Source organism: Carcharhinus amblyrhynchos, chromosome 6 (genome assembly GCF_965287045.1).
Source record: "Carcharhinus amblyrhynchos chromosome 6, sCarAmb.v2.hapA, whole genome shotgun sequence".
In the NCBI taxonomy this organism is placed as follows: domain Eukaryota; kingdom Metazoa; phylum Chordata; class Chondrichthyes; order Carcharhiniformes; family Carcharhinidae; genus Carcharhinus; species Carcharhinus amblyrhynchos.
The window spans coordinates 79190639-79217117 of record NC_137329.1 but is presented as its reverse complement, the minus strand read 5'-3'; the positions used below and the strand labels follow the sequence as shown (position 1 = coordinate 79217117).

Here is a 26479-nt window from a genome sequence, read left to right as displayed (position 1 = left end):
CATTGCTGTGGGGCTGGAATCACATGTAGGCCAGACCAAGTAAAGACAGTAGGTCTGGGGCTATGAACCCCTGGGTTTTTACATCAGATTTTAATTCCAGATGCTTATTGGATTCCAATTTCACCATCTGCAGTGACAGAATTTTCGGTCCTCAAAGGTTATCTCATGGATTACTAGTCCAGTAGCATTGTCACTGCCACTGCACCACCATCTGCCCACATGTTCCTACGAAACTGTTGGGCAAGTTCGCCTCTGTTAAGGGCGCTATACAAATGTAAAATAATTGTGATTGTGTAACCTGCACTAATTTGAAAATCAGACATTCCGGAACACTACTGCTTTAATAGAAGATATGTATTCTAAAGTACGAAGGAAAGCACCCTGGCAGACTGAGAGAGGGCTGACAGCGGCTTTTTTTGAAAACACGGAGTTTTGGGGACACTTTGCCTTTAAGAGCTGCTGCGGGTCTGGACCAGTCGGAGTGCGGAAGGCCTGCAGCCGCTCCTGCCGCCACACACTGGTGTCAGCGGAGGGAGCCTGCAGAAAGGCAGCAGGTAAGTCCAGGCAGTGCCCGGAGATGCAGGCAGCCTGTCCATTGCGATCCTTCCTATTAGCGCCGCTTGCACTGGGAACAATGGTGCTGGCTGTGCCTGCACTGCGCTCTGCTGCAGCCAGCGCAGCCTAACTGCAAACCCTGCCTCCTTGTGCTGCTAACTCCAGCTTTTCGTCTCAAACCTGCCTGATGCAGCTTTAGGCCCTGGCTCTGATTCGCCCTCTGTCAATGAGGAAGTTGGACTTTAACCTGGTGTTGTCAGACTCCTTAAAGAGGAAGAACGCAGAAAGGAAGCGGAACAGCAGCAACGCCTCCAGTTAAAGGGGCAATGCTTCGCTGCAACAAGAAAAGTTTTGGCCGAATTATATTTGGAAAAAATAAGAGCATTGCCAAACATTGAGTCATTTCCAGCAGGAATGCAGCCAACATACCTGATCTCAGCTTTTGTGTGTTTTTAACACTACTGAGTATATTTTTTGTGAAGGAAGTGACCTGGCTCTGATCACGCTTTGGATTTATCATCACTGAAATTTCAACTTTCAAAATCTCTACACAAATCCATTTAGAAGCATAGAAAATAGGAAGCGGAGGCCATTCAGCCCTTTGAGCCTACACCACAATTCATTATGATCATTGCTGATCATCCAACTCAAAAGCCTAATCCGGCCTTTCCCCTTATCCTTTGATCCCATTTGCCCCAAGAGCTATATTTAACTCTTTGAATGGTTTGGCCTTAACTGCTTTCTGTGGTAACAAATTTCACAGGCTTACCACTGTCCTCATCTCAATCCTAAATGGTTTACATGTATCCTCAGACTATGACCCCTGGTTCTGGACTCCCCCACCATCGGGAACTTAGTTCCTGCATCTATTCTGCCTAGTCTTGTTAGAAGTTTATAGGTTCCTGTGAGATCCCCCCTCGTTCTTCTGAACTCCAGTGAATACAATCCTAACTGACTCGACCTTTCCTTGAACGTCAGTCCTGCCATCCCAGCAATCGCAGTAAGAAGTCTCACAACACCAGGTCAAAGTCCAACAGGTTTATTTGGTAGCAAAATCCACTAGCTTTCGGAGCTCTGCCCCTTCATCAGGTGAGTGGGAGTTCTATTCACAAACAGGGCATATAAAGACACAAACTCAGTTTACAAAATAATGATTGGAATGTGAGTCTTTACAGATAATCAAGTCTTAAAGGTACGGACAATGTGAGTGGAGAGAGGGTTAAGAACAGGTTAAAGAGATGTGTATTGTCTCCAGACAGGACAGTTAGTGAGATTTTGCAAGCCCAGGCAAAATCGTTATGGGGGTTACAGAGAGTGTGACATGAACCCAAGATCCCGGCTGAGACCGTCCTCATGTGTGCATGGAACGTGGCTATCTGTCTCTGCGACTCTGCGCTGTTGTGTGTTGTGAAGGCCGCCTTGGAGAACACTTACCCGAAGATCAGAGGCCGAATGCCCATGACCATTGAAGTGTTCCCCAACAGGAAGAGAGCAGTCTTGCCTGGTGATTGTCAAGCAGTGTTCATTCATCCGTTGTCATAGCATCTGCGTGGTCTCCCCAATGTACCATGCCTCGGGACATCCTTTTCTGCAACGTATCAGGTGGCCAAGTTGCAAGAGTATGTACTGTGTACCTGGTGGATGGTGTTCTCATGTGAGATGATGGCATCTGTATTGATGATCTGGCACGTCTTGCAGAGGTTGCTGTGTCAGGGTTGTGTGGTGTCGTGGTCACTGTTCTCCTGAAGATTGTGTAGTCTGTTTGAGATTGTGCAGTTATTTGAAAGCAAGAAGTGGGGGTGTGGGAATGGCCTTGGCAAGATGTTCATCTTCATCAATGACATGCTGAAGGCTCTGGAGAAGATGTCATAGCTTCTCCACTCCGGGGAAGTACTGGATGACGAAGGGTACTCTGTCCACCGTGTTTCTTGTTTGTCTTCTGAAGAGGTCGGTGCGGTTTTTCGCTGTGGCACGTCGATTGATGAATTGAGCGCCACATCCTGTTCTTATGAGGGCATCTTTCAGCGTCTGGACGTGTCTGTTGCGATCCTTCTCACCCGAGCAGATCCTGTGTATACGGAGGGCTTGTCCGTAGGGGATGGCTTCTTTTAATGTATTTAGGGTGGAAGCTGGAGAAATGGAGCTTTGTGAGGTTATCCGTGGGTCTGTGGTACAGTGAAGTGCTGAGGTGACCATCCTTGATGGAGATACATGTGTCCAAGAATGCAACCAATTCCGGAGAGTAGTCCATGGTGAGTCTGATGGTGGGATAGAACTTGTTGATGTCATCATATAGTTGTCAGGTCTAACAACCTGATCAAAGGCCACGTAGGTTTTTTGACATTAAATTGACAGAATCCATGCATAAATTGGAGATTTTCATCATGGTTTGTTTTGAGTATGTCTTCTAAACCTCTGGAATAGAGATTTCTTCTGACACCAAGGAAAACCAGCTACTAAGACTGACTCTTGTCTTGGTTTTGAGGACTTATTAAGTAAAGACACTAAAATTTTTTTTAAAAATCCCTCTTTCACGTAATTGTAACTGTCTTTACCGCAGATGATATCATACTGCTATTGAATATTGGCAGATTTTCCTTATTGTTTTATTGTCAGTCAGTGAAAATGCTGATATCTGAGTGTGATATCCATTACAGCACAAAAGATGACTATTTGGCCCATTGAGTGCATGCTAGCTCCCTGTAGATTATTTGACAACCAATACAACAATGACAGACAGGAGAAGACCTGCGATCCCACTCAGTAACCCACATTTAGTTGGAGCACCAGTTCACAGTGCTTACAAGAACTGCTTCAATGCGCAAAACTTTGGGGAACGAGGGTCTAATATATTGAGTATTTTATGTGCCATTTAGTATATGTTTTTAACCATTCTTGTATCATTTTTGGCTATCATCCTCTTTTGATGTTTCATTGTTCCAAACCTGTAGTTGACTTTGCTTTTTCTTACAGTTATCAATAAAGTCTTGACATGAAGGGATTCCCCGATAGCGGTATGGATGGTTTACTCTTGTTCTGGGTCAGTGATCACATTGGCTTCCGTGGCACAATTAAGAACTCGGCCAGTGACTTTGTGGTAACTGAGATCGATGTGCATGGACAGCTAGTTAGTGACGTTGGAGCTGATTGCAGCCAGAATTCCTGTAACATTGAATGCGAGCAAGAAATGTCTCATCCATCACTGAGCAAGAGACTGAAGAAACAAGAACAAGCCCTAGAAAACATTCCTGAATTGCAAAATGTTGACAAATCGAACAATGCTAAAATTGAGTGCAGCAGCATTAACCAGACTGCTGATAGCAATTTATCAGAATTTGCATCTAGCTCTCCCTCAGTGGAAGCAGCAGAAAGATTGGGAGATACCTTGGATTTGTTTTTGGGTACCACTGTGGCAGAAATGCTGGAAGATTTTGCATTTTCCGCTAAAGAACATAAGCCTGCAGTAGGGCAGGGAACAGAAGAAGAGGCGACATTTTTACTGGGAACTTTCCCAGAGAAAAGCCAGCGAGCTGCCATTCACATGGCCGTGCGCCGCAAATTCCCCTTCCTAAAGACTGTTACTAACAGTGCAGAAATTCAGGCCAGACTTGACCCTCAGTACTTGGAGCTCTGCCAGCTGGTGACCGAAGAAGAAGCCAATGGCTTTTTCTGTTTCTTGGATTCAAAAGATAGAAACTCTAAGTTCACGTTTCAGCCTGATAACAATAAGGATCACCGGAAGGCTGTCCACCATCTGGTCAGCAAATACTTTGGGAAGCTGGTGGAAACGAAAAGTTTCTCGGAGCAAGGTGGCGACGGTCACCAAGGCGCAGTGATTACTGTGAGGTTTCGAGACAAAGCTACATCTGGCAGGAAACGGCATGCCAACGATTGTCAGTCTGTGCCTGCGACTTACACAGGTATTGGAGGTTACTTTTGAACAATGATCTTTATTTTCTTGTAATATTTAATGAGTTCGTATGAATTATTCAAAACATCTTTCGGAAATTTTAGAGAGGAAGAGGAGGGGGATAAAGGAAGATTTATTTTCTTAAGGATATGGAAACCTCAGACATTCTACCGTATGGCTTGCAGTTGAACTGAGATTGAAGGGGTTAACGTCATAGTGAGGGCTACAAAGGCCCCAGTGAAGCAATTCTAGAGATGTGAATGGCAGTGCTATAGATATTGCTATAAGGAAATAATGGCGAAACCTTATTCAGTTAAATTGTACTCACCAGGTGCCTTGTAATTCAGTACATCCTCTCTGCGTCTAAGACTAACACAGCGCAAGGAAGAAAGTAAGTTTACGTTGACCGGGTCAGATGAAAAAGGAGGCAGAAAGCTTGCCTGGAATGCAAATTGCAGCATAGACTGTTAGGCCAAATGGCTCCTCTCTGTTCTTTAATTACTATGTAATGAAAGAAAGCCTCACATTAATATACTGCCTTTCACACCCTTGGTAAGTCCCAAGGCTCTAAAATATGAAAGATATTTGCAGTGTTGTCATTGTTGTAATGTGGTTAAAGTTTGTGTGTATCCGTAATTGAGATGGAGGCCATTTGATTCATGGCCAGGGGTCGATAACAGAAGCTGGGTATGTTTGACACAAATGGTGAGGGTCTGATGTCTCCAAAGCCCAGCTCTCAGCTGGTTGGAATGATGAAATTATTAATTCATCCAGCTTATTGTTTTCTAGATGAATAGTTATCCAGGAGAGAATAGTTGGACGGGAGACATGTAGTTATACCTTGTGTGATTGGGCTGCAACAAAAGTGAAAAGAAATTAAATATCTTGTACATTCTTCAAGCATTTACCCTGTGTAAAGTGAACATGGAAACACTGGAGGCTGTCGCTTATCTAGCCTCAGAACTTGGTGTGATGCCATCGGATTTCAGCTACGCGGGTATCAAAGACAAGAAGGCTGTTACTTCCCAGACTATGATAGTGAAAAATGTGACAATGAACAGGCAAGTTCAAAATTCTATTGTTTTCTTCATTCACTCCTGTGATGTTGTTATCAACGACAAAGCCAACATTTAAAGTCCATTCCTAATTATTACGAGAAAGTGAAGATAGAAATGAGTGACCCCACCTCTAAAGGTAGGGGAGTCTAAAACTAGAGGGCATAGGTTTAAGGTGAGAGGGGAGAGATACAAAAGTGTCCAGAGGAGCAATTTTTTCACACAGAGGGTGGTGAGTGTCTGGAACAAGTTGCCAGAGGTGGTAGTAGAGGCGTGTACAATTTTGTCTTTCAAAAAGCATTTAGATAGTTACGTGGGTATGATGGGTATAGAGGGATATGGGCCAAATGCAGGCAATTGAGATTAGCTTAGGGGTTTAAAAAAAAGGGTGACGTGGACAAGTTGGGCCGAAGGGTCTGTTTCCATGCTGTAAACCTCTATGACTCTATTTCAGGGAACAGTTGAGAATCACTAATGTTGATATGGGACCAGAGACATATATCAATATGAGCAAAGATAGTTCATTTCCTGGTCCATGTCCCATCTTTCACCTTCCATAATTTCATCCAAAACTCTGCTGCCTGTGTGCTAACATGGACCAAGACTAGTTCACCCCTTACCCCTGCGCTCACTGCCTTGCATTGGCATTTGACCCACTAATGTCGTCATTTTGAAATTCTCAATCCTCCATTCTTTCAACTCTCACTATTTCAGTATCCCCTTACAATTGCCTGAGATATCTGCGTTCCTCCAACTCTGACCTCTTGTACATCCCCGCTTTTTAACAACTTTAGTTTTTATTTGTTTATGGGATGTGGGTGTCACTGGCTGAGCCAGTATTTATTGCCCGTCCCTGAGAGTATTTAAAAGTCAACCACATTGCTGTGGGTCTAGAATCACATATAGGCCAGACCGGGTAAGGATGGCAGATTTCTTTCCCTAAAGGACATTAGCAAACCAGTTAGGTTTTTTCAACAGTTGCCAAAGGTTTCATGGCCACTTTTAATTTCAGATTTTTATTGAATTTGAATTCAAATTTTACTGTCTGCCGTGGTGGGATTTGAATCTGAATTCCAGAATGTTACCCTGGTTCTCTGGATCATTAGTCCAGCGACAATACGAATATGCCATTGTGTCCCATTTTCTTCACCCTACCATCAGCCATACGTTTAGACCCTAAGCTCTAAAATTCCCTCCACAAACGTCTCTACCTCTCCAACTCTATTTTCTGTCGGTTTAATGTCTATCTTTTCAACCAAATGTTTGGCTAGCTGTCCAAATGGGTTGGCTCAGTATCGCTTTCTGTCTGGTTACTGTCCTGTAAAGTGCCTCGGGGCAAGCGGGAAAGGAAAGTTGTTGTTGTTGCCTCTTCCCTAAAGGACATTAGTGACCCCGTTGGGTTTTTAATGACAATCTGTCAGATTTATCGTCTTCTTTTTCTCGCCTTGAGAAACTTTAAATTCGTAACAAAAAAGACTTGTGAAAATAGTATGGCACAATATGTTGCTCTGTTCCCACGGTAGTTCTGCTCTGATGGTGCAGCTGGTCCAGGGGGTTATAGTTCTATATGCTTCTTTCTGCTACTTTGAAACAGAGCCATTTTCATCTGTTTTCTCTTGGCTGGCCTGCTTGCTGCATCTGTCCTCCTCAGCTGCTGTTAAGCTGTGCTTAAAAATATCCCCATATCTTCCTCATCCATATCATCCCGAGAAGCAGATTCCCAGGAATTCTTATCAAGAATAATTGCAAACATTGAACTGTTAAATATCCATTTATTGAATTAGGCAGGAGAAAGCATTCTGATGATTCACAACTGTTTTATTGTGCTACAATAGTTTAGTACCCACAATGGTTTTCACTCATCCCTCCTGGATTCTTTCCCTGCCCAGAAACAACTCCCCCACTGGGGAAGAACCCAGCTCTTAACTAGAGGCTTCAGTGAGAATCACCTGCTCTCAATTCAGTTGGGGCTGCACAGTGTCACAGCGGTTAGCACTGCTGCCTCACTGTGCTGGGGACCCAGGTTCAATAACAGCCTTAAGTGACTGTGTAGAGTTTACACATTCCCCCTATGTCTGCATGGGTTTTGTCTGGTCCTCCGCTTTCATCCCACAGTCCAAAAGACATGCAGTTTAGGTGGATTGGCCATGCAAAGTTGCTCCTTAAATGCCCCAAGACCTGTAGGTTAGTTGGATTAGCAGGGTAAATATGTGGGGTTACATGGTTAGGGCCTGGGTAAGATAGTTTGTTGGAGAGTCAGGACAGACTCGATGGGCTGAATAGCCTCCTTCTGCACTGAAGAGATTCTATGATTCTTGAAGCTAGTCATGGTTTACTCCTAAGGGAATTCATATTTCCATCAGTGTCAGAGCTACAAGAAGTGCTGTTTGCTTGAGGGATTAAACTTTGCATTTAAGAATAAATAAAGATGTTGTTTACAGGAGCAACGTTTATCTTACTGTGTCTTGGGAGGTCATGACCTTGAATTCCCTGTCTGATAAATGTTGTCCTTGTTTAGTAGCTGTCCAAGTATGTTTTCCACTGTCAGAGAAACCTTTTTAAATTCTGTATTTGTATTTCAAGAGCACTAATATTAGTGAACTTTCCATTATGAGCTTCATTTCATGGGGCTGTCTCAAGGTACTTGTCTCACTGATCCTGACCCTATGTAACTTCTTTCAAGGGCAGCATCCATGCTATGCTGTGGGGCAGGGTGCAGTCCCAGCAGTGGCCTCCACTCCCAGTGGCGCTGCTGGCACTACCGACTGTTTGGCCAGCAATTCTCGTTGGTGGGGGGGGACCTAAATCATCAAAAAGGGCAGGGGCAGAGTAGGGTTAATGTGAAGGGTATGAGACAGCAGCAAAGTATTGTGTAAACAAAAGAATACCGGAGTGGGGATAGAAGCTTGTTTTGCCAAATGTCACACATGCCGTTATTGGGATTAATTTTGTCAGGGCAGTGTGGACCCCAGTGGCAGGCTGGGCTGGGTAATGGGGGCACACCTCGGCCATTTTGGGGTGCCCTGATTGTCCTCTGTGGCAGTCAGGCAGCTGATGAATTGCTATTGGCTCTTCCTGTCCCTTTTGAAGAAATGAGATTCTACCCAGCCCTGACTCTCAGCAAGAATTGCTGACAAATCGGACGGTTGTTAGTTCCAGCAGCGCCACTGGGAGTGTTGGCCACTGCTGGGACTGCATCCCGCTCACAGCTGTAGCATGAATGCTGCCTTTGAAAGAAGGTACTTGGGATCAGGGTCAATGAGGCCAATCAGGCTCTGGTGAGTTGGGCAGGGTGGGAGGAGTCTGTTGGTGTAGACAGACTCCTCCACCCCCCATTTGACCCTCCCTTCACAACATCATCTTCTCTCTACCCTTCCCGATGCTGGGTTCCTTGATCAGTCACTGAGTGCCTATGAGTGAGGGACACCCCCATAAGCCCAGAAGCAAACGTGCCAGGATTTTCTTGTCTTGATTGATGGGCACTCACTCCCTGCTCCTTTCCTGCCATTGCTCACCTGAGCCTGGGTCCCTAGTCTGTCCCAGGCCTGAAGTGGATGTTGTACTGCAGCAGCTGCCTCCTCCACAGTGACTGCTGCTGACCTGTCATTGGCTGCCGCTTTCAGTGGGTGGGAGCCCTGACCCAGGGTTCTTGGTCCTGGGGGAGGGCGGCTGCTGGTCAGCCAAGTGCCTGATTGCCACTTAATTTGGCAGGCTTTCCCAAAAGGAGGCAATGTGGGTTTCTTGCGCCAGCTCTCCCTCCAGCAGCCAATACTGCCCTGTGTTTCAGAGCTTGTTTTGATGAATCGAATGCTGGATGAACTTAAAATCCATTACCATGTCTTGGGATAATCTGGAAGTTATATCAGAAGATCCCTTTTTTATCTGTGATGCATCTTTGGCATTGATCCTTAAGGTAGGTCTTAAAGTAACACTGGGTCAACCTATCCTGAATTATAGGATGCCGTAACTTCCCACCACTAGATGTTAGGCTAACTGGCCTATAACTTCCCAGGTTTTCACTTTCATCTTTCTTAAATAATAGAATAGCACATAGAATTTTTTAATCTAAAGGAATGATTTTAAGAATGTCCAGAACTTTCCCCTATCGGGCCATCTGTCACATTTTCTTCAGTTTTTTTTCACTGACCACTGACCTTTGTTCTCCTATGAACGCATTCTGCTCTCTGACCTTTATGCCACTATCAGTACCTTCTTTAGTCCTTAATGTATCATTAACACTCACTTTGTCTTGTGTCCATCACATCTTTGTCGAACTCTCCTTTGCTGTGACATATCCCTAACCTTCTATTCTGCACCCCCACCACCGCCCCCGCTCCCCACCCCACCACCTGTTTTTATTTTGGAAGATTTTAGTCAGGGCATTTGCTATGCTTTCACCTCCTTCCTTTAAACCCCCGGGATGGAAACCGTCTGGTCCTGGTAACATGGCTTTTGTGAGGCTATAGCAAACAGAGTTGTTTGAAACCATCCTGTCTCTGTTTCGTCACCTCCCCACAGCATTAAGAGCCTGATGCTGTTCCTTTGTTTGTTGACAGTATATATGATCAAAGAATGGGGGCGACCTTACTAAAAGTCACTGATCTAACTTGTGTTACTTAAACATTTTAGTTTAGGTCAGTAGTTTGTGTCAGAGTGAAATGAAATGTTTGTACTGCACTCAGTCAGCTGTAGTGATACATAACAATTTGTTCCCCATCAAGGTTAAAAGCAAAGCAGCTGTCACTCCAGAGCAAAGGCCTGAGAGTGTATAATCTGCGCCCTGCGACTCAGCACCTGCGAGTTGGCCAGCTAAAAGGAAACCATTTCAGTATCGTGATAAGAAACATCAGCAAGCACCAGGAAGACGATCCTGCTGCAAGTCTTACCGATAGAGTATTTGAAGCAATTGAGAAAGTCAAGGTAAAGTCTCATTAAAGGCATTGAGGTTTAAACTCTATTGCATCATGAAGACTAAATGTTAATCGAGCGAGCACGGTGGCCCAATGGTTAGCACTGCTGCCTCACAGTGCCAGGGACCTGGGTTCGATTCCCGGCTTGGGGCACTGTCTGTTTGGAGTTTGCACATTCTCCCCGTGTCTGCGTGGGTTTCCTCCGGGTGCCCCAATTTTCTCCCACAGTCTGAAAAGGTGTGCTGGTTAGGTGCACGGTCATGCTAAATTCTCCCTCGGTGTACGTGAACTGGAGTGTGGCAACTAGGGAATTTTCACAGTAACTTCACTGCAGTGTTAATATAAGCCTATTTGTGGCACCAGTAAATAAACTTTAAAAATTTTAAACAGAAGGGGAGTTCAAAAGTCATTGCTATCATCCGGCGACACGCATTCCAACATCTGGCAGCCAATTAACACTCTCTATTGACATTCCTTCCTTCCACAAGCCTGTCTTTGATTACGTGTGGTGTTAGGTGCTATCTGACTCTATCTGCATCTTGGGTCAGCTTGTGTGAGAGGAATAATGAGGAGTCTGTCATACCTAGCAATGGACTGGCTGTAATGCATTGAGTTATGGATGGGCCAAAAAAAATTCATCTCTGCTTGGTAGGACCTCTCACTATAAGCACTGTGCTCCCTGGTCTAACAACAATATTTATCTTTATGGTTGTGAAGTTACTTGTAACTTGTCACGTCATACATCAGGAGTGGTTGTGCAGCAGGTTTACAATCCCCTACTGTTGGACGATTTTGCCCATCAGGTATATCACCCATTGCCCATCAGCATCTGCAACAACATAAACAATTGGCAAACAAAAGGCCATGCCCCAATATATGTTACCAGGATGCTGCCTCGTTTGGAGAGTAGGTCTCATGAGGAAAGGTTAAGGGAGCTGGGGCTTTTCTCTTTAGAGCGGAGGAGGATGAGAGGTGACTTAATAGAGGTTATAAGATGATGAGGGGGATAGATAGAGTGGACGTGCAGAGACTATTTCCTCAGGTGGATGTAGCTGTTACGAGGGGGCATAACTATAAGGTTTATGGTGGGGGATGTAGGAGGAACGTCCGAGGTAGATTCTTCACTCAGAATGGTTGGGGGGTAGAATAGACTGCCTGCTGTGATAGTGGAGTCGGACACTTTAGGAACTTTCAAGTGGTTATTGGATAGGCACATGGAGCACACCAGAATTATAGCGAGTGGGATAGCTTGATCTTGGGTTTGGATATAGCTCGGCACAACATTGAGGGCCAAAGGGCCTGTACTGTGCTGTACTGTTCTATGCTCAATGTTTTATCTTCAGGTTAAGGTGAGGATTCCAGATCTTTATAATTGATTTGAATTCTTATGTGAGACTCTCAACAGCATCCATTTATTCTTTATTTATTCAGCAAGTAGAATGTCTTTCTGTTGATAATGTCACATCAGTGCCTAATGCTCCATTTTTAAAGACTGTCATGCTTTTCTGCTTATACAAGTAAATTTAGTTCTTTTTAACGACAGGAAAAAGGATTTGTGAACTATTACGGACCTCAGCGATTTGGCCTCGGACAAAATGTTCAGGCAGATCAAATTGGATTGGCTCTCCTCAAGGAAAAGTTGGTAAGATCCCTTTTCACATTAAGCATTTTATGACCTTAACTCATCCACAGGCTAGGAGCCAACAATGCAGTGTGCATTTCTTTGGACTTAGTTCCTGCTTATATTGCCAGCCATATATTTAATTGATGCTTATTAAAGTTGTGGGATAGAGATTGTTAATGCAGTAACGAGTCCTTATCATGAACAACTCACTTTGGTAGAAATAATAGTAGGAGGGATTATTATTTAAAAGGCGAAAAGCTGCAGCATGCTATGGTTCAGAGGGACCTGGGGGTCCTTGTGCATGAATCGCAAAAACCCAGTCTGCTGGTGCAGCAGGTGTTCAAGAAGGCGAATGGAATGTTGGCCTTCATAGCGAGCGGGATAGAATATAAAAGCAGGGAGGTCTTGCTGCAACTGTACAGGGTACTGGTGAGGCCGCAGCTGGAGTACTGTGTGCAGTTTTGGTCCCCACATTTGCGAAAGGATATATTGGCCTTGGAGGGAGTACAGAGAAGGTTCACCAGGCTGATACCGGAGGTGAGGGGGTTAGCTTATGAAGAGAGATTGAATAGACTATGTCTGCACTCGTTAGAGTTTAGAAGGCTGAGGGGGGATCTTATAGAGACGTATAAGATAATGAAGGGGATGGATAGGGTAGAGGTAGAGAAATTCTTCCTGCTTAGAAAGGAAAACAGAACTAGAGGGCACAGCCTCAAAATAAGTCGGGGGGGGCAGTTTAGAACAGAGTTGAAGAGTAACTTCTTCACTCAAAGGGTGGCGAATCCCTGGAATTCTCTGCCCATTGAAGTGGTGGAGGCTACCTCGCTGAATATGTTTAAGACACGGGTAGATAGGTTTCTGATAGACAGGGGACTTAAGGGTTATGGGGAGAAAGTGGGAAAGTGGAACTGATCCACTTCAGATCAGCCATGATCTTATTGAATGGCAGGGCAGGCTCGAAGGGCTAGATGGCCTACTCCTGCTCCTATTTCTTATGTTCTTATTTCTTTATGTTCTTAACATAAATGTGTAACTAGCCTAAGACTGGAGTTAACATTCAGCTTCTCGATCATTCAATATCTTATCAGAGACTATGCAGAATTGAATGTGGAGTGGTCATAGTTGTCTTATTGTAAAAACTTTATAACTTAAGATATAGTTGAAATTATGCATCTTAAGAGAAACTAGATAAACACTTGTGAGAGATAGTGGATTATGCTGGTAGGAATCAATAGGAAGGTGTGGGAGGAGGCACACGTGCAAGAACTAGTTGAATTGGAGGGCCTGCTCAGTGCTATAAATGCTGTCTTAAAAAAAAATGCATTATCAGCGAAGGCAGTGCCCACCACTAGCACATTTGATCTTGAACTCTGTGATTTATATCGAAGTAGCTTTGACAAGGAAAGTAAAACATTCAAATCCAGAATTCCTTTAGTTGAGATGAAAGCATTTCTCAGAATGCTTATTACCATTGGATCATCGAATCCATTCAGTGCAGAAGGAGGCTATTGGGCCCATCGAGCCTGCACCGACAACAATCCCACCCAGGTCCCGTAACCCCACGCATTTACCCTGCTCCCCCTGACAGTAAAAGGCAATTCTGCATGTCCATTTTGCATGTCCACTTTGCATGGCCAATCCACCTAACCTGCATATCTTTAGAGTGTGGGACGAAACCGGAGCACCCAGAGGACACAGGGAGAACGTGCCAACTCCACACAGAGAGTCACCCAAAGCCAGAATTGAACCCGGGTCCCTGTGAGGTAGCAGTGCTAACCATTGTGCCACTGTGGCGCCTTTGCACATGTTGCATAATTCAGAATCATTGTACGCATTATTTTGCAGACTCTTTCCTTCATCAGGCAGTTACAACAAATTGCAGAAAATGCTGGGTATATGCAGGTCAGTCAGCATCCCCGTGTAGAGTGACAAGAGTTCATCTTTCAGGCCTGTGTCCGATCATCAGAGGTTAGAAATGTGGCAGGTTTCTAACATTCCTCAGTTCATCAGAGACGTTGCTTAACCTGCCCTCCTATCCAGCGGTGTTTCTTTTTATTTCAGATGTTCAGCTTTACTTTTGCTTTTAGTGTCAGGGGACAGATACTGGTGTCACTTCAATGGGGACAATGTTTGGTTAATGCTGTCAGCCTCCTGTGCCAGTGCAAAATGCTGCTTCCACGCACCGCCCCCCCGCCTTTTTTGTTTGTTGGATTGAGAAGTTGTTGGTTGCCATGGATCTTGTGGAACAGATTAAGTTGTATTTGTACTGGACCTTTTGTGAGCCCTCTGCAGAGCTTTGCAAACAACGAGGTACTTCAGTCAGTGTGCTAATGTAGGCAAGTACAGAAGGTTCCAACAAACAGGAATGGGATACAGACGGAGCTTTTTGTCTTAACATTGTTGCTTGAGGTATAAATTTTCAGCATGGACACCTACTTTTCAAGTTGTGCTGTGGGGACCTTTTAATATCTACTTGAGAGGATGGATGGGGCCTCAGTTTAATATTTGCAACATAGACAATTCCATCTTAGGACAAAACTTGTTTCTTTCTAGATTTTTTTGTTTGAAAATAAGCAATGGTTCTTGTTTTTCCTGATAAGCTTCTGTCATTTCCGTATCAATTCAGGGTTTAGATTGAGTGTCTTTTCTGTCAGTGACCTCTTGTGGTTCAGTAAGGAACTCGGAGTGGGTTTGGGGTAGGGTGGGGGCGGGGGGGAGTGTGTAGGGTGTGGCTGGGGGAGTGGAGGATACACAAAGAAACGACAAGTCAGTCGCAGAATTGCCAGCTGCCTGAGGACAAAGTTTCTGTGCACGTGTTGCTAATTATGTAGCAATAAAATCAGTTTCGGAGTAGGCTGCCAAGAACTTGTGCACTCACATTAATGGCAACTGCCAAGATAGTTCAGCATTACCTGGCCAGCGTTATAAGGTAGAAGTGAAAAGGTCGAGTGAGCCTTTGAGGCAGTTTGTCCAAGCGAGTCATCAGCCTTCTTGAAGTTTAAACACCAAAAGAATCACAGGATTATTTGCTGAAATTCTGCCCCTCATGTTAAAACTTGTAACGAGTTCCTTCCAGCCATCATCCCCTGTGTTTATGGAGCTATGCTGGCCCCTGGTTTAACAACAACTCAACTCATCCTTGTTTTCAAATACCCCCATGGCCCTCTGCAACCATCTGAAGCCCGAGAAACCTTCAAGATCTCTTCCTTCTTGCACCTTCCCGATTCTCTCTGTTCCGCTGTTGACACCTGTGCTTTAAGCTGCCCAAAATATTAAGCTCTGAAATTCTTCTGCAGAACCTCTTTACCCCTTTAAACCCAACTCTTTGTTCAAGTGTTTGACTATTTACCCAAATATCATCCTTTCTTTAGCTAATGGCATCCTGGTTCACTCTTGGGAAGCTTTGTCATATGCAATAGAAATGTTAGTGTTGTTGTTGTTGTGAGCGTGCTGGATTATTGAATTCCTGTACAGCCATTTGTATCTGTATTTTGTTTAGGTTAAGGCCGTGCATTTATTCTTTACCCCAGAAGAAGGGAATGACCCTGTCAATAAGGCCAAGAGACATTTTATTCAGACTGGTAAGTGTCAGCAGCCATGATCAGAAATATTTTTTAACAATTTTAAATATAACCCACCCTTGTTAAAGAACCAACTCTATATTAAAAATATTCTAAACAGAACCTTCCAGTTTAGAGGAAGGCTATTTGGTCCATCATGCCTGTGCTAGTCATTTAGACCCACTGACTAGGATTTTCTTACTCTTCCCGGCAAGCAATGTAAATGGCCATTGACCTCAGCAGGACCGGAAGAGCCAGCCAATGGTGAGCCGCCTCCGCCACTGGAATCTTGTTGCAGGGATCGGAAAATCCCAGCCACTCTTTCCCCATAGCCCTGCTAATATTTCCTTTTCTTTTTAGAATGCTTTGTTTCCTCCTATTAGTCATAAGTTCACGTTTGTGTGGCGTGTCTCTGATTGTTGATTTGATTAACTACGGTCACTCTTCAAATCATGAGGGCAGTCAAAGGTTTGGATTCTTTGGGTGAGATTTATCCCCTCCCCAAATGGGGTGTTTTGTGGTAGCAGCAGGCAGTCCACCATTGGCTGGTGGCGGCATATTCTGTAAATCTATGGTGCGCCGTTAGTGGGACTGGTAGATCTCACCAATGTAAATTTCCAGCCGTATCATTTTTTTTGCTCTTGGGGTGTGTGTTGCCACCGAGGCTGGCATCTATCACCCGTCCTTAACTGCTTTTATGTGGGTGGCGGTGAGTCGATGGGCCACTTCAGAGGATAGTTAAGAATCAACTACATTATTGTGAGTCTGGAGTTGTATGGAGGCCAGACCAGGTTGAGGACAGCAGAATTCCTTCCCTGTAAGGCGTGTCCTGTAACCACAGCCCTGTAACTTAGTCGGGTTTTACGACAGTTTGGTAATTTCATGATTATTATTAATGAAACTAGTATGTATTCCAGACTTATTAATTAATAGCCTTTTTGGAATTTGAACTCCAAATACCTGGATTACTAATCTAGTAACCTTATTGCTATACTATTCTCCTCTTGGTCAAAGAGCTGGTGTTCTCAACAAACGCTAACTGCCCTACTGTCTGTTTCCTGTTTTTATTTTCTACTTACTGTTGATTTTTATTTTGCTTTTTTTTAATGATTGGTCAGTCTGCTCTCAGGAGCACCACAGTGGCACGGTGGTTAGCACTGCAGTCTCACAGTGCCAGGGACCCGGGTTCAATTCCAACTCCAGGTCACTGGCACTGTGAGTTTGCACATTCTCCCTGTGTCTGTGTGGGTTTCCTCCGGGTGCTCCGGTTTTCTCCCACAGTTTGAAAGAAGTGCTGGTTAGGTGCATTGGCCATGCTAAATTCTGCCTCTGAGTAACAGAACAGGTGTCAGAGTGTGACAACTGGGGGATTTTCACAGTAACTTCATTGCAGTGTTAATGTAAGCCTACTTGTGACACTGATAAATAAACTTTAAAAATCTTGAAATAAACTTTAAACTTCTCCATACAGAAATGGTTTCTCATGATTTTGTAAAAGCAGCACAGTAAATCTGACCTGAAAGTGTTGTCATGTTTCTTGCAGGTGATAAAATTGGTCCCTGAAATGCTGCACACAAAATAGTTTGTCAAACTTCTCCCCCTCCCCCTATGTCAGTGCATCAAATGATGAAAACTGTGTCCCCTTAAATACAGGGGAACGTGTACAAGAGTCCTATATACTCTTGGGCACACATTTGCCTTGTCACCAGGCCAAAGAATGGTAGAATGTTGGCTCATAGTGTGCAGTTTTCCCATTGTGAAGAAATGCAGATAAGGGTAAGGTTTCCTACCCAACAGACTCAGTTAGTCTCTTATTCAGTCATCCATTCAGTCCTAGTTGTTGCCTTTACCCAGTGATTGGCAACAGAGTTAAGTTCCTCTGAGGCCGGGAAGCAACTGATCTTTCTATTCACGCTACAAATGTGAAGGCGTTAAAGCGACTGCAGAAAAGTTTCACAGAAGGAACGAGGGACTTTGGTTATGAAGATAGATTGGAGAGATTTGTTTTCCTTAGAGAAAAGAATACTGAGAGGAGATTTGGTTAAAGATATTCAAAGTCATGAGGGGTTCGCACAGAGGAGATGGGGGAGAGCTGTTCCCACTTGTGAAAGGATAGAGAATGTGAGGGCACAGATTTATTGTAATTAGTAAAAGAGGCAAAAGTAATGTGAGGAGAATTTTTTTCATACTGCAAGTGGTTGGGGTCTGGAATGCAGCCTTTGATGACACCATTAGGGGAGTAAGTGCAGGGGTACCCCAGGAATGAGCCAAGATTCTTAGGTTTGATTTCTCACACAAGTTTAAATACCACTGGAATACACTATGTCACTGTGCCACTGAAAGATCTTTGGCATCATATTAATACTGTTTTCTCTACCTCAGAGGATGTCAAGGGGACTCTTGCCCTGATGCCGGAGTACAAAACAAGAGAGCGGTTGGTGCTGCGTGCATTAAATCGCTATGGCAACAATCAGGAGGGTTGTACCCGAGCATGGTTTAGTTTGCCACACTCCATGCGTGTTCTTTACATCCACTCGTATTGCAGTAAGATCTGGAATAAAGCTGCAACTTTTCGCCTGGAGACATACGGCTTGAAGGTTGTAGAGGGAGACTTGGTTACTTGTGATAATCTCGATTGGGATCTGTCACATCAGAATAACGCGGTAAGTTGGAAATGGATTATATTTTAAAATAAGTACAGACTTTTATTTCAACAATTTCCTATTGTTTGGTAGTATAAAACTTGAATATTGCCGAAGCATTCACCTTGCACCCATCAGAATATTCACAAAGTTACAATAATTATTTTATTTATTAATGGGACATGGGTGTCGCTGGCTGGCCAGCATTTTTTGCCTATCTCTAGTTGCCCTTGAGAAGGTGGTGGTGAGCTGCCTTCTTGAATCGCTGCAGTCCATGTACTGTAGGTTGACTCACAATGCCGCTAGAGAGAGAGTTCCAGGATTTCGATCCAGCGATTGTGAAGGAATGGCGATATATTTCCAAGTTAGGATGGTGAGTGGCTTGGATTTTGATTTCCCTTACATTGTATTCTTATAAATGTCCTGATGAGTGCAAGATGAAAAGCTTTGACAAAAAGTCTCTTTTTTCCCAACAGTGCTCATGATCCTTTTGTTTCTTGCAATGCACCATGGGCACATTGTAGGAGATGTCACTGGAATGCCCAACGCTTCAAGAAACTACAAACATCTAGAACAAAATTTTTCCATCTTGCATGCCATGAGAATTGTAGTGGATGGGGGCCAGACTGTGCAAAGGTCTGGTTCCCCATCCCCCTCATCCTTGGGTGGGATTTTGTGATCTGGGGGTGAGCGCAACGGGAAAATCCCGCCTCTAATCTTTTCCCTCTCTGCACTATGTATAAAAGAAAGATTTTCGATGAGTATCACTGGTGACTGTTCTCCATTGTCTGCTGTGTATTTATTCCCATTACAGGTTTTATCACAACACACTAATTCTGAAAGTGGTTTAATCTCCTTTATAATATAGGGCAGGTTTCCCCCCAGCAGTAAAAACAATTATTTGTTTTGTGCAGAGACAATTATTTTTGCTTTGTTCACATTTCTTTGTTACTGTTGACAAGCCAGGTGATAAATTTAACCTCTCCCACTCAGTGCTAGTGAGCAAGATTTAATATAGTGGTGTGAATTAAATATGACACTTGATCATACTGCAACAATTAGATCATTCCAGTGTCAGCGTCGAGCTCGGTGTAAATAAGCTAGAACAGGAAGCACAGTTGGTTGCTTATGTCCTGGTTATATGGTCTATATTCATCTGCGGTGTCTCTCAGAGGGATAGAAATACTCAGCTAACATAGTGGATCCCTGAAGAGGAACTCTGATATTGTCATGTTACAATATATTAAATTGTTTCACCTTTTATTTTTAAATATGACCATAGCCAACGCATCCAGATCTAAATGATTGCAGTCCCTTCACCACTGCACATTGGCTCAGAGACATGATTGGAAAGTATAATTTCTGATATTTACTGAGGAGTTGTGAGAAGGTGGATGATGTCAGTTATTTTGTTTGGCAGACTAAATATGGAAGTTTATTTCCCCCTCCCTGTGATTTCTAGGCATACTTCCTCCTATGATTTAGGTTTTCTGTTGTACCCATATCTCATTGTTCCCTTGTTCCAGGATAAATATTACTGTAGTTACTTACCAATATCTTTCTCCACTACGAAGATCGTCTACTTGACGCTCTGTAACATCACCCATGTCTGATCCTTGCCTCAACTTATTTGTTGTTGAAAGCCCTTGCCCATGCCTTTGACACCTACCGACTATTGCGAATGCTTCCTGGCTCTCGTTCCACCTTCTATAACCTTGAACTTATCCAAAACTTTGCTTGTATTTTAACTGGCATCACGTCTCGCTCATCCATGACATCTCAGTGCCACATTGGCTTCTGATACCTATTTTACCACCTCCTACAGGACAGTCAAGGGTAGGCAGTAAATGCAGCAATGCCCATGTCCTATGAATGTATTCTAAAATAAGTTCTCGTGTTCAATCCTCTCCCTGGCCCCCCTTCTTTCTTCATCCATACTGCCCTCCAGGAATGGCATGGTGGCACAGTGGTTAGCACTGCCACCCCACGGTGCCAGTGACGCGGGTTTGATTCCCAGCTTGACTCAATGTCTGTGCGGATTTTGCACATTCTCTCTGCAACTGCTTGAGTTTCCTTTGGGTGCTCCGGTTTCCTCACACAATCCAAAGATGTGCAGGTTAGGTGGATTGGTCATTCTATATTGCCCCTTAGTGTGTCAGGGGGACTAACTAGGATAAAATGCATGGGGTTATGGGGATAGGGCCTGGGTGGGATTGTGGTCGGTGCAGACTTAATGGGCCGAATGGCCTCCTTCTGCACTGTTGGATTGTATGATTTTATGATTGGCCATAACTTCAGCCATCCAGATGCTAAACTCTGAATTCCCTCCCTAAATCTCTCCATCTCCATGTCTCTTACCTCCTTTTGCACTCTCCTTGAATCTTCCCTCTTAAGCTAAGTTTTAAGTCACCCTTCCTGAAATCTCTTTTTGCTCCTTTGAAGCACATTGGTGCATTTTACTGCGCTACATAAATGGAAATTGTTGCTGAATCAGCCATGGATTAAATCATTGGACCAGTTCAAGTGATTGTGTTTGGAAATCTCTTCAGAAATCTCGAATACAGGTTCAGGTACAATGCTACAGTAACCTATTGTCGAGAGTTTCTGCTTGCATGGTGCCAGTACACACAAGCAATAATTGTGGAAATAATTCACATCTGGCCTGTGATTTAAGAGCATTCGATAGGCCACAACTTTCCAGTTTCCTAACGTGCATTGACAATACCTGCTGTCATATCTAAGTAGATAGTCTCCCAATATCTGGAGAAAGATATTGGTAAGTAACTACAGTAATATTTATCCTGCGACAAGGGAACAATGAGATATGGGTACAACAGAAAACCTAAATCATAGGAGGAAATATGCCTAGAAATCACAGGGAGGGGGAAATAAACTTCCATATTTAGCCTGTCAAGCGAAATAACTGACATTATCCACCTTCTCACAACTCCCCAGTGTACCTCTTCTCTGGAGCAAGGTGAGATTGGGGCAAGATTGTGTTCATCACAGATGCACTGAGAGCCGTATGCATGTTATATGTTTGCAGTTCCATTGTTTCTTTTAACTTGTGAGGTAAATATTGCAAATGGCAAATGTTGGCTAGGACTGGACGACAATGAAAGAGCTCATTTTATAATTGTGAATCAAGTGTTGGCAGGCAATGATTTAATGTGCCTGTAGCGACTGTCACATTTCTGTGTCAATTTGATGGGAAGATGATATGCAGCTAAAGTAAATTGTTCATAACTTACTTGAGGCCCCGTCTGCCTTATCAGATGAGTGTAAACGATTCCATGACATTATTCAAAGAAGAGCAAGTGATTTCTCCCATTTTCTGGTTGATATTAATCCCTCAACCAACCAAACAATCAGATTCTTAATCATTAGTACAGTGCTATTTGAGGAACCTTGTGAATCAACTGATATGAGGATAGGTAAAGATCCTGGGGCTGAGGTAAATGTTTAGCTGGGATGTTATTGGATGACAGAGCAGGCTCGAGGCCTATTCTTGGTTCTATTTCTTATATTCTTGCTATCCACAAATTAGCTGCCGTGTTTCCTACATTATACCAGTGACCATTCTTCAAACACACTGTGATGATTGGAATATTTAGGGCATACTGGGAAAAATACTTTATAACACTTTGTGTATTCCTTTCCAATTAACCCTCAGGTTGTGGCTTGATGATTTTATTCTGGGCACTATTTTTGAAAGATTAAAACCGTGCCTCCCACACCTATGGATTTAAATTGTTCTTGAACCTGCGTGTAGTGCATATGTTTAGAATTTGACTTGTGGTAAGAATCTACCGTGAGAATGCTAATGAAAGAGACTCATCCTAAAATATAAACAAAATTCTGTGGATGCTGGAAATTTAAAACAAAACCAGAAAATGCCGGTAGCATTCATGGAGAGAGGAACAGAGCTAATGTTTTGAGTCACTATGACTCTTCCTCAGGGTGCTGATCCTGTTATTTGTAAAATTAGCAACTGAAAATCTAAGCAGCAGCTTCTCACTGGACGACCCAGGAAATAAGTGTCAGGATTTCCTGAACACCACAGGATGAGTTTGTACTCTGTAAAAACATTTGTTCCAATTTAGCTGTGGGAAGAATTATCCATCTCAGGGTCACAAATTCTTTTGGTGGAATGCACAGTTAGATTTCAGTCCAGGCCCAGAACAGAGTCATTGACAGCAAGTTACACAAATCACTGAGAGTTAGGTTTGAGAATGCAGCAGCTGGAGTTGACTTTAGTTTATTATAATTTGATTTCGTTTTGTATTTTTTTCTCCATTTGTAACAGGTCCTCGGCGGTGAGAGTTCCTTCACCAAAATTCCTTTATTTGCAAGGTCCAACAACACTGTACAGAATGTCCTCAGTATGCCAGAGGAAATGACACTCCTGTTTAGGTACAGAGCATGGGCTTCCTGGTTGGGCCATCAATTTGGCCCTTAATCAGGGAGTTCATATTCAAGCAGTCCAACCTCAATTGCCTGATTAAAATCATTATACGCATAAACTGTCCCCAAGCAAAATCTAATAAAGCGGCACTTGCTGCAGTAAGGTGTGATAAAAGAAACATCACTGAACTGTGTTTAGAAAAAAATGTCAATTTTTGCTGATTAATTTTCCTTGAGATTTACTGATTAAAATTAGCTACATTTTAATTATTCCCCCCTAGCAGGTACACATTGTGACAACTGAAGACCTGAAGTCAAACATTTACTCCATTAACCAAGTAAGGCTTCTTCCATTGTGTTCATCATTAACTCATTCTTTTATCATTCTGGCAGAGGTAGGCACGTGTTCTTGAAGATGTTCCTTGTTTTATGTAGAAAAAAAACCACATTCAACTTTCTTCTCTATTGGAGTAGAAGGAAGCTAGAAGAATAAACGGAGCAAATATTTAGGATTTTTATAAATGTAACAGTTGCTGTCAAGGCCACTTTTTTGTCCTCCTATACTTCCTGGACATTGGAAATCTTTTTGCTATGACCTTTGCTGGTTATTAATCTCAGTGCTTTTTGTGGGGACCTCATTGCGCTACAGTCAGCTGCTGAGATTACCTGTGAAATAGTGACTAGACTTCAAAATTTAATGGACTGTGAAGCTCTTTGGTTCTTTAGAATCCCCACAATGCAGAAGTAGGCCATTGGGCCCATCGAGTCTGCACCAACTCTCCTAAAGGGCATTTTAACCAGCCCTATCCCCATAACTCTGCATATTTACCCCACTAATCCACTTAACCTACACATCTAAGGGTCAGTTTAGCATGGCTAGTCCACCTGACCTTGTCTTTGGATTGCAGGTGGAAACCTGAGCATCCAAAGGAAATCCATGTGGACACGGGGAGAAGGTGCAAACTCCACAATGACAGTCATTCAAGGCTGTAATTGAACCCGGATCTCTGGTGCATGAGGCTTAGTGCTAACCACTGTGCCACCCTTTAGAACTAATATAAAAATATTCTTCTAATTAAAAAAATACAATAGCACTCTTTTTGTTGGATTGCAAATCCTAATATTGCCTATTAAAGTTTTTCTTGAAATGGTTATTAATCTGTTTCAGTTCATTTTAATGAGTATTTATCCTTGAATGGCACTTGGTTTAATTGTACTATAATCATTGCTTCTTTTTAATTAAAGGTCGTACTGCCGATGCCTGGTAACAATATCCAGTACCCATGCAACAAGCTAGCATTATGGTATCAGGAGGCTTTGGCTAGGGATGGTCTGAAGCTGTGCAAGTTCAGAATCCCTGCCTTGCAATTGAACATTCCTGGATGCTACCGGCGGCTCCTAGCACAGCCACAGCAACTTGTGTTCCAGTGGTTAGAAAGCAAGGAGGCGCCTTTTACAGAAGAAGATTGTGGCCTTGTTACTGGTGAATCCTCAACGAGAGACACTCTTTCTGTGTCCTTTAGCCTGAATTCATCATGCTACGCAACAGTATGTCTGAGAGAAATAATGAAATGCAGTGTTTAATTCTTTTTCCTTCAATGTTTTATGAATTTCCATTCTGTATTATCACAGAGGGGTAGAAGATAAGTTGATGTGTTTGGAATCTAGAGTGCTCACTTTTGGAAGCAGGGCCCAGGTCTTTATCTGTGATGGCCATTCTGATAAAGAATACGCAGTAGTGATGTGTCCTGCTCTTCATAGGTTTGAAGCTTGATTTGATTCAACATGGTGGCAGCGTTATAGTGGCTATTGACACTATGCTGAACAGGCTAAAGACCCCACCACAGGCTTGAGCACCAGTGAACAATCATCCCAACCCAAAACACATCTCAACCAACATGGTGTGTAAGAGTCGGGACTTACCTCAGGAAGGGCTTGGGCACCTCAAGGAGATTCAAGGAGGGTATGGTGAGGGTTAAATGAGTAGAGGGATCCAGTAAGGTGGGAAGGTGAAGATGCAATGATTTTGCATGAAGGGGCACCAAGGGTTTTGATGCAGATGCAGAGATGATCACTGACAGGCTCACACAGACCCTAGCAAATACCTTTAACGCCTTGTAGATGTCACATTTGGGGGGTTCCCCAGGAAGATGCAGGGATTTGGGGGAGCTCTGAACCTTAAGGACTATAGCTGAAACAACATGTTGGATATTATTAGTGAATTTATTTACAAAAGTTTGATATTTGTCACGTTCAATAATGCACCCATGCAACCAGCTATGATTTCAGTGTTTATTTTCCTTTCCCTGCTCCATTTCCCAATTGCTCCTCCAATACCTGCAGCAGGGCTGGAAGCAGTCTCCCAACCCATTGGCCTTGTGGCCTGGATGACCTTGGCGTCTGTCCCCTGGAGATGCTGACCTGCAAGCCCCAGGCTTACTTTGCTAGTTCTGCTGTGGGGCAGCCGCCCTCTGTTGGGGTAACACAGGATGAAGAGGGTGACAGGCCAGGGGATTTTGAAGGACTGGATACTATCAGAGAATCCAAAGTATAGGTTCCAGGGGTGTTCGGTTGCTGCTGTTCCTCCTCCCTTGCGGTGTCCAGGCACCTGCCTGACTCCTTGAGGGGAAGGGACTTGAAGATAGAGGTATTCTATTCTGCTTCTCACATAGCCACTGTAGGTACAGTGATGGAGTGCAGGTTTGCACCCATCTCCAGCAGAATCTGCTGGACTTGCTTCTCCACATGGAGACCTCTGTGTGTGCACAAGTCGGCACCATTTCATCAGCCTGCAGACAGATGGTAATTTCCGTGTTATGTACCACATTGTTGAGGATCTCTGACATCTCTGCCTGACGTTACCCTGCCTCTTGAACATCTCCTGGAAAGCCAGTTCCTGAGGCCAGATATCAGACACAAACCTCGCAGATGCCTCTTCCCCAGCTCTCCTCCAAGTGCCGGTGAGCTTGGCTGACCCTGTCCCCTCCCACTGTGGACATGTGCGTCACGGTGGCGCAGTGGTTAACACTGCTGCCTCACAGTGCCAGGGACTTGGGTTCTGTCTTGGGTCACTGTCTGTGTAGAGTTCACACATTCTCCCCGTGTCTGTGTGAGTTTCCTCTGGATGCTCCAGTTTCCTTCCACAGTCTGAAAGACGTGCTGGTTAGGTGCATTGATCCGAACAGGCGCCGGATTGCGGCGATTAGGGGAATTTCACAGTAACTCCATTGCAGTGTTAATGTAAGCCTTATTTGTGACTAATAAATAAACTTTTACCTTAATGTGTGTGCAGTGACAACGATAATGTGAGACCCTTCCTAAACTGGAGTTAATATCCATCGAGGTGTGCGTCTCTGTGCTGGTGGAGGTACAGGTGTCTGCTGTGAGGCCTCTACACTTACATTTCACTCTGATCTCCTCCCCCCTCTCTGGGCCTGGGCTGGTGTTGAAGCTGGCCGGGGCTTCTTGTAGCTCAGGCTTTGCCCTCCTCTGGGTGCTCCTGGTCAGTGAGAGAGGAGAGAGAGTGACTGACTCCATGAGTTATCTCCAACATGGAGGCACCTGAGCTTTCTGAGACATGCATGAATTATCACTGGTTGGCGATAAATCCAGTCTCCCATTTCCAATGGCAGGTCCCACTCCACCCAGTCAGCTGGGCTGCCCTCTCCTCAAACTCTGTCACCCCTTCCTGCCTGCGCCCTCTCTCTCTGGTTAATTTCTGCTCAAAGAGGACAGAGAAGGTGGGGTTGAGAGGAATTGTGTTTAGTCTCCATTTATACATAATTTCACATTTCTTTCTCATACTTCCAGTTTAAGAGA

General features: G+C 43.9%; 1 protein-coding gene across 3 annotated transcripts; it reads left to right on the top strand.

Annotated features, from left to right (window-relative positions):
- Positions 1–467: 467 nt before the first annotated feature.
- On the top strand, positions 468–25901 carry pus7l (pseudouridine synthase 7 like). Of its 3 annotated transcripts, none has more exons than XM_080190755.1 (9): positions 468–554; positions 3529–4475; positions 5367–5526; positions 10242–10440; positions 11974–12072; positions 15554–15635; positions 17997–18277; positions 22945–22998; positions 23906–25901. In XM_080190755.1, the coding sequence occupies exons 2-9, from the start codon at positions 3548–3550 to the stop codon at positions 24242–24244; spliced, it is 2142 nt and encodes a 713-aa protein (XP_080046881.1). In that variant the 5' UTR covers positions 468–554; positions 3529–3547; the 3' UTR covers positions 24245–25901. The 3 variants fall into 3 exon arrangements, with proteins under 3 accessions (XP_080046881.1, XP_080046880.1, XP_080046882.1); XM_080190754.1 differs by having other exon boundaries at positions 22942–22998; XM_080190756.1 differs by lacking the exon at positions 11974–12072 and having other exon boundaries at positions 22942–22998.
- The last annotated feature ends 578 nt before the right edge of the window (positions 25902–26479 follow it).